Raw genomic sequence first — 8,721 nt, 5'->3', positions numbered from 1 at the left:
TGGCATGGGTGTTGTTAGGCCAAGCAAGTTAGTTACTAAGCAACTACTGATTTAGAACCATGCCGTTACTGTAAGTCAGAATAAAGACAACCGGAGCACTGCCCCCGCTATTCCAGCACCCTTTCAACTTAAACATCATCAAATCAACAAGGCTGTATATGCTTAGTTTAATACACTGAAAACAAACTTAAAGATACCAAAAACGATTTAGTAAAATCAATGTTGCTAAATATCATGTGGCTGTCCATGGTACTGATTCTGTCTGTGTGTGCACACATTTTTTTTTTAAAGTTGACTCCCCCTACTTGTAGACTAGTTGAACACCAATGCCATCCTCCTCTCTTTCATGTTGGCAAAACGGTCTATGTCTCTGTCATACAGTACCCTTTTAGTTTTTATTGTCATAGGCTACCTAGCTAAAATGCCTGCTAGCCTAACTTCCTGAGTGTACTAGGCTACATCTAGGCTACATATTGAACTTCAATCGTCTCAGGCCACTGGCAAAACATATTAATTTATGACTAGATCAGAATTACCATCATTATTATTAGTCTGTACAGAGAATTAACTCAAAAACAAAAGTCCAAATCCCCATCTCCATCATTGGCTAAGGAAATCGTCAATTTTGCAAGCTAGCTACCGCAGGACATCAACACACGCAGACCAGAAACAGACACATTTTTCTGACAATCATGATATTTTGCTTGGGATATGATTTGATTGGTGTGAAGCTAAATCCAAACTGGCCTCCATTGGGGGCATTTTGCTGCGCCAGGTCAACCAGCAGTTGAGCCCAGCTCAATGCTGATTGGCTAATTATTATTTTTTATCAAGGGAGGCCAAATGCTACATATCATACTCTTTTGTTCCAAACAGCATCAGATACACGCGCTACAACATACCAAGACAGGGGGTCGTTGTTTCCCTCGCTCTGATGATTTCTCCGGTGAGATTCTGCCACTTGAGAATTGACGTAAAATAATGAAAACACATATTTAGGGAAGCCCGGCTTCCCTTGGCATCCATGAATACACGCCACTGCAGCTGTAGAGCCCATACATGAACACTACTGAGATGTCTCACTGTACCGGAGCAGAAGTATTGTCAGACTCATTGTATAGTTGTCAGAAGTAGTTGAGGTTTCAATACAAAGTCACACATGAGGTATTCAAAGGATGCATGGGGTATTCAAAGGATGCATGAGGTATTCAAAGGATGCATGAGGTATTCAAAGGATGCATGAGGTATTCAAAGGATGCATGAGGTATTCAAAGGATGCATGAGGTATTCAAAGGATGCATGGGGTATTCAAAGGATGCATGGGGTATTCAAAGGATGCATGAGGTATTCAAAGGATGCATGAGGTATTCAAAGGATGCATGGGGTATTCAAAGGATGCATGGGGTATTCAAAGGGATGCATGGGGTATTCAAAGGATGCATGAGGTATTCAGATGCATGGGGTATTCAAAGGATGCATGAGGTATTCAGATGCATGAGGTATTCAAAGGATGCATGGGGTATTCAAAGGATGCATGAGGTATTCAAAGGATGCATGGGGTATTCAAAGGATGCATGGGGTATTCAAAGGATGCATGAGGTATTCAAAGGATGCATGGGGTATTCAAAGGATGCATGGGGTATTCAAAGGATATCATAGAGCAATGCAGATACAGAAACATGTTAGAAAACACTCCATACTCTGGCCAGTTCTTTAAATAAATATTTTATTGTTGTTGAAAATAAATACATTTTCTTAAAATAGAATCAATAACATAAAAAAAAAACTTTGGGGGTTGGGAGGTGGGGGGTTAACCCCAAATGAAGTGGTGCAATTTGGAACAAGGATTTTACAATACAATCTCACAAATGTATCCACCATTTTAAGACTTCACTTCCCACAATGCATTCCGTTCTGCTGTACATTCTCAGCGGATGTGTGGAAAAGTGGTGACATTACATCTCTTTTCACAATGTTCACATGCAATCTACTAGGTCTTAAAGCTTCAGGCCTGTCCTGTACCCAAACCCTTGATATAATGAAACTGTTTGTTAGCCTGGGTAATCCAGACTGAATGCTGCACTTAATGGTTAGCCCAGCATTAAGTCTGGTTTTACCATGCAACCTATTTATATCAAAACTCCCAATTGTCAAAATGGATGATAAACCCTCATCTCTTGTCATTCAACACATCAACATCAGCCATCAGCCATTCAACAATTACATCTGACAATGTTTTTTGAAAAGTACCTTAATTATGTCAACTTTACCTACATTCTACAGTACAAAGACACCATACATTAGAAGTCTGAAATATTATTGATATAGCTGTAATCAAATGACTTTGAGAGGCTACACCCTCTCTAAGGCTTAAAAGACAAAGACAAATATTATTTTCAGATTGTAATAGATCATTTTTTCATAAGGGGTTGTGAAACTGCCCTAAATAGCCTGGTCCCAGATCTAAGTCCAAGTTATACATAAATAGACTGGCAACAGATAACCCGACCACAAGAAATGACCCGATATGGTTGGGGTTTCGGCCTTTGCAATGACGAGTGTACTTTCTGTTTTCCATTGTATGTTTGGGCTCAGAGCTCTGCAAATTGGCAGGTCTCCGGGGGTGAGACAGGGTTAAGAGTAGCCTGGAATCCTAACTGAATATTTGCACTTTGTGCTAATAGTGAAGTGAAGTACAGTGAAGCTATAGTGAAATAGAGTGATATTCCCTTTAGATTCCAGGCTAGAAAAAGAGCTGAGACACCAGTGAGTGTAGCTCTGGTATTGGAACAGATTACCACAATGCATTACAGAGGGAAGCTTTCCCCTTCCCCCAATCCTCTCTTCAACCTCACTGCTCCTCCAACCTCTCTGTTCTGACATCTCCACAAATAGCTCAACAACAGAACAGGACAGGAAGTTCTCGTACTAGTCACTGGAGCAAAGCAGTAACCTTGCCAAAACCTCATTATGCACAGTGGGCATTGGGGGAAAACACTGCACCACCACAGAAATAGAACGTTTTCTAATTACCAAGGGTACTTCCAAAACGGCACCATGTTCCCTAATATAGTGCACACTACCTTTGAGTGCCAAGTTTTCTAATTACCAAGTTATTGGGGCTGTGATGCTGGATGACCTCAATTAAGACAAGCGTGTGTGAACGAGTGATTTAAATCTAATCAGGAAAGAACCAGTTGAGTAAGCTAATCTATGGAAACAGCAACCAACCTGTGTGTGCGGGCGTGCATGTGTGCATGTCTGTGTGTGTGTTGCTCTGCACTGTTGGGTTTGGACCTTTGGTAATGAAATCAATTCCACAGGTAAAGAGAGGCAGCTTTAAACAATGATTAAACCAACCAAGTACTGCTGGAGTAGTGCCTAGCACTATGCTGTGTCCACAGAATGGACTAATGAACGCTGTTCACAGTTCAAGGCAGTTGAAGCAGCCTCCACTGTCCAGGTCTTCATACCCAGTCAGCACATTGGCCAAGGTTAGGTTAGAGGACCAAACCCAGTCACTACCCTCAAGAATTACCTGGCAGGCTTACACACTCAAGATGTTCACAAAAGGGCAAATCCTAACTCCTACTAAAGTCAAATGTTCACTTGGTCACCCATTGATATCCATGCATGACTAAGTACAAATTTGGTGGAAGTTAGGATTCACCCCAGATAGAGCACTAGGTTACTGTACTTCTCACAATCCAACACGTTGTGTTTACGTCTTTTAACTGCCAGTGCTGTTCAAAGTCTAAAGTGAGTTCTATGACTCAGAATGGCCTGCGACTGAGAGAGGTTCTGGTTTTCCCCCTGCCTTACCTTCTGTGCCACACTCACAGATACCGGATGTAGAGTAAATAGCCCGCTGTTATGTGTGTTGTTCCTTAAATACTACTCAGTGTATTCCCTTGCCGCAAGGTCCACCAGTAGAAGTACAGTGTAAAGTAGTCATTGAGACTCTACTGAACGAGAGCATCTAATTGTTTGAAGGTAGACGCTGGCCCTCAGTGTTCAGAGGAATATTTTAAGACATGCAGGGTGTGTTCTCGGTTCTCTTGCTATAGAGATGCTTCTCTGTATGTGCAGCACTACTTTGCCAGTGATTTGATCAGATTTAATTCAGCAGTAGGAAATAGAGAAACTGCGGACATTTAAGATTCAAGGAAATATACGTTTTAATGATAATTATAATGTTGTTCTGATTATGTGATCAGATTATGTCAGGGAGAGGAACCAGATTGCCAGGGTAACACAGTTCATTCCTAACCAATCAGAGACTAATAAACCCCCACCACCCAAGAAAATCTAACCCCATTGGCCTATTCTCTCTCTCAGGCTCTTACTAAAGGAAATGGTAAGGTAATGAGGAAGGAATCCTCCAAGCCTGTTTTGAAGAACCAGCCTTCAACATACACACAATAAAGTTAGGCATATTTTTAACAACTCTTTCCCCCCCAACAGCCTAATTCATAATCAGACGACCAACTCAATTTGTCAAATGTCCGCTAGCTACTTGGTTGGGTAAATTCATAAATAAATACATTTCTAAAAGCCATAGATCAAATCTAGTAGTCTCAGGTGAAGCTAGTCTTTGTATTGTCTCAGCTTGTCTGTCTCGTCTTCCTGTCCTGCTGAATGAGTCTACATTCATCCCTCAGGCCTCAGCACACATATTGACACTAGGGCATGGGTGGCAGCCCAGAGGCAGGACGGAAGGCAGTACAGAATCGACAGAGGCCACTGCGCCAGAGAGAGAGCCACCCTGTGGCCGGGCTGACTGAGCTCAGCTCTCACCGACACTGATGCTGGCCAGCCTGATGCAGAGGAAGCTTTTGTTTCCTCTCCTCTCTTTCTGTCCTTTACAATTCATCTTAAACCAACAGGTAGGCCTACTATTCACAGGTAGGTCAGTGTGTTCTGTAGATCTACTATACATGGTCACAGATAGATAGCCTAAACTCACACAGAGAGAACTGAAACAATGGTCTGCGTGTCTCCTCTTGTGTGTGCTACTGTGGCTAGTCTAGTCTGTGGTTCAGTCTTTCTCTGGGCGCCAGCCTGTTTTTACAGCGTCTTTCTTCGTCTGACTGTTGTGTATCTCTCAGCAGCTCACGGTGCTCGGCTGCTGTTTCATATTAACAAAGTCAGGGATGAAGTCAAACTCGTTCTGACACAGGAACAGTTCTGGGAGCTCCTGAACCCGGTCCAGACCCAGCTCCAACACCAGCGCTGTCAGAACCTCCTCATCTATCAGGTCTATGTCCATATTCTGTCCCAGCACCATACCTGGCCCACCCTGACCCATGTGCTGCATGCTGGCCAGCTGGCCTGGCCCTACTCTGTACTGGGCCCCGTTGGCCAGGTGATGGCCCTGGACTGGCCCCAGTGGATGTCCGTGGTACTGGGTGTTGAGTTTCTGGAGGTGCATGGAGGCCATGAGCTGCTGGGAGGTGAGCCCACTGGGGTGGTACTGTTGCTGGGGGTGCTGGGGTTGAGACTGGGGGTGCTGCTGCTGCATGTGGTGGTGCTGCTGTTGTTGATGTGGCTGTTGTTGTTGATGCTGTTGGTTATACATCATCTGGTTCATCTGGTGATGGTGTCCTCCCATCTGTGCTCCGTTGACCTGGCCATTCACCTGACCGCTCATCCCAGGCGGCCCCACCATCCCCAGACCGGGCCGCTGCCTCATGGCGGCCTCCATGGAGGTCTGCGGCACCCGGCCGTAGTGCATGACCTGGCCGTTGGGAAGGGTGCGGAGGCCAGGTTGCGGCACGGCGTGCTGTGGAGGGCCACCCATTCCCCCCATCCTGTAGCCATGGAGGGCCGTCGCAGGGCCGTGGGACATGGGCATCATCATGTGGTCTGCCATGGTTTCTCTATCACCCTGCAGGAGGAAGGACAATGTTTATGTTAGTTATGATGATGAACATTTACAAGGAAACCTTTACTGTCACCCTGCGGAGGAGGAGGAGCAATGTTGTTGTTAGCGGTGCTTCAGTCCAGAGCCTTTAAGCTGCGAAAGAATCAGGCGTGCTAGTAGTCGAATAGATGAAAAGAGGATTGATTGGCGTTTTTCAAAGAGAGGTTTGGGAAGCACTGATAAACATACAACGGTTAAGAGCACTGGGGCAGTAACTGAAAGGTTGATGGTTCGAATCCCTGAGCCAACAAGGTGGAAAAATGTTCCGTTCCTCCCATGAACAAAGCAGTTAACCCCCAACAACAACTGCTCCCGGGGCACCGATGACCTCAATGAAGGCAACCCTGGATCTTTCTGATTCAGAGGGGTTGGGTTAAATGTGGAAGACACATTTCGGTTGAATGCATTCAGTTGTACAACTGACTAGGTGTCTGCCTAGTTCATCAGATCAATCTGAGAGACACAGCTCCCAGAGAACATAAAATTCCCAGCACTACCCCATGCCACGACTTTTAACAGTGAGTGATTCCATAGAGATACACAGTGTACTATGAGTGATTGAAACAGTGTTGAGTCAGTAATCTATTCAGATGACGTTTGGGGGCCATTTACACTTTCGATTGTTTAACCATCATTTCGACCACAGCAACATTACGCATAGCCTACTGCCTGTATCCGCTGCCAGTATGTAGCCTATTACACGATCAGAAATACCAGTCATACCTTTGTCGTTGAACGGACGCAGAAGAGCGCATGTCGAATTGTAATCGGTAGATACATAGTAATAAATAAGGTACTACATGCACAATGATAGCGAGAGCATCCGCGCGAAAGGAAACCAACGTTTACAAACATTTCGTCAGGCACAAGCAGTGATACATGGACAAGATGGTCATTACGATCTGTGCTTATAGGAAAAATACAATGGAAATAAAAATTAAAGACAAACACCCTACGATTTATTAATTCAAAACGGAATCTGTATTTGTGCCATCTCTGTAACACCAGAGTTAAAATGGCACAACAACGCATAATTTCCCCACCCACAATTACGCAAGGTAAAACAATTAATGACATTCTTAATAACGTACATGTCTCTATCACCGCATAAACACAATATGATGGTTGATCCATTGGATACCATAGGAGTGTGGCTCTGTCTTTTCACTGTCTGCTTGAAAACAAAGCATGTCGTGTTTCTTTCTTCTCTTTCCCCCAGAAATGAACTCCAGTGCCCCTGGCGCTCAGGTTTCCGTTCAAACCTCTTTGTGCTTTATCTATACAAATTTTAAAAAACTACGATCCGATGGAACATTGTTTCTAAACCCACAATCATTTAGAGAGAATGGTCAACAGGCTATGTATGGTCAACAGCGGAACAAAATCCATACAATTGTGTTTGGGCTATGCAAGCGTGAACGTTTAGGCATTTTAACATTCATTCCGTCTATGTCACATTTTGCAAAAGGCTAAAAGGGGAGCAACAAAGAATGATCAAGATATTTTTTTGTAGCTGAATTATTACACACTATATCTACATTTTTACGCTTCAGTTTACCCGTGTATTCTAGGTATTTGCAATAGGGGCCAGATTTCATTGAACAGTAAATACTTTTGATACCACATTACAACAAAAATAATAATCCGGTTTAAATGAACTCGGTCTGGAAATATATACAGTTCAATCGTTTAGTAATTTATCATACAGTATCACTATGCACTATAGCCGGCATATGAACAATCGGTCATGTAAGAAACCGTAAATAAAACGAACAATGGTTATCCTACCTTCCCCTCAGTAATAGGACAGTCTCTCTCTCTGCAACGAATGCCCCCCTCACAAGACAACACTTACCCGCTAAATGGCCCTGCTCTGAAGTTCTCTCGTTCTCTTTCTGCTATTGGATCTCCGTCTTTACTTCCAAAGGCGATGCGCCAAATACATGTATTTCATCGAATTAAAACGATCGGTGCTCTCTAGTGCACTGTGGGGCGAGCGAGAATCCGTCACCAGTTACTTTTCTGGGTCAACTCCGGGATTATATACATGTATAAACCAACCAGCGGAGAAGGAAAGAGGGAGAGGTGGAGCTACTGTCGTCTCTGAATCCTTTGTTCCGATTGGCTCGGTTTGTGACCCTAGTACAGATTTAGCGCAAGTTGGACAATTCATTAACTGCTCCTGACATGTTCTTAAATGTTGGCGTTAGGTAGCCTACGACTCCTTTGTATAACACGCATTTGATGTGGCCTCATATATTTTGTAGCCTCCAACAAATAGCCTATATACTAGACAAGTAGTTCATGTTTTACAACATTCTCTATGTTACAAATTAGAGTCCGGTTTCATTGAGGCCTACAGTATGTTTTCGAAATACAATATGAATGACAAATTACTGATTAATTTCACTATTCATTTCAGATTACAGTCACAGAATCAATCAGAGCTGGCTATTAGAGACAGACAACGGTAGGCTTTGGTGCATGCTATGCAAATGTGTTGTTGCAGAGAGACAGGGCCTGGTGACACATATGCATGTGAACAGCAACCCCCAGAGAGAGAGAGCCTGCTGGCATGAAACTGGTGCTAATGACATGACACCTCATTCAGCTCAGCACACCATGGTTGAACAGAAACAAAAACCATAGAAGAAGATGGTTGAACAGAAACCATAGAAGTAGAGAGTGACTGTCTAATTTACAGGCACAATGGCTGGGTGCTCATTCTCTCCTCTCGGGTCTCCTTCACCCCCCCCCCCCTCTCTCTCTCTCTCTCCCTCTGTTCACAGAGCGATTAA

General features: G+C 43.8%; 1 protein-coding gene across 1 annotated transcript; it reads right to left on the bottom strand.

Moving 5' to 3' along the window:
• Positions 1 to 1,709: 1,709 nt before the first annotated feature.
• LOC115128550 (cbp/p300-interacting transactivator 3-like) lies at positions 1,710 to 7,971 on the bottom strand. The gene is made up of 2 exons (XM_029658469.2): positions 7,779 to 7,971; positions 1,710 to 5,887 (listed from the first exon to the last, which is right to left on the bottom strand). Exon 2 carries the CDS (start codon positions 5,870 to 5,872, stop codon positions 5,105 to 5,107), a length of 768 nt encoding a protein of 255 aa, XP_029514329.1. The 5' UTR covers positions 5,873 to 5,887; positions 7,779 to 7,971; the 3' UTR covers positions 1,710 to 5,104.
• Between the last annotated feature and the right edge of the window lie 750 nt (positions 7,972 to 8,721).

This window comes from Oncorhynchus nerka, linkage group LG4 (genome assembly GCF_034236695.1).
Source record: "Oncorhynchus nerka isolate Pitt River linkage group LG4, Oner_Uvic_2.0, whole genome shotgun sequence".
Taxonomy (NCBI): Eukaryota; Metazoa; Chordata; class Actinopteri; order Salmoniformes; family Salmonidae; genus Oncorhynchus; species Oncorhynchus nerka.
The sequence above is the reverse complement of the archived record's forward strand: the minus strand, read 5'-3'. Positions and strand labels throughout refer to the sequence as shown.

Bases quoted from the DNA above. Each gene is read 5' to 3' on its own strand.
- LOC115128550 (XM_029658469.2), bottom strand. From the start codon at position 5,872: ATGGCAGACCACATGATGATGCCCATGTCCCACGGCCCTGCGACGGCC.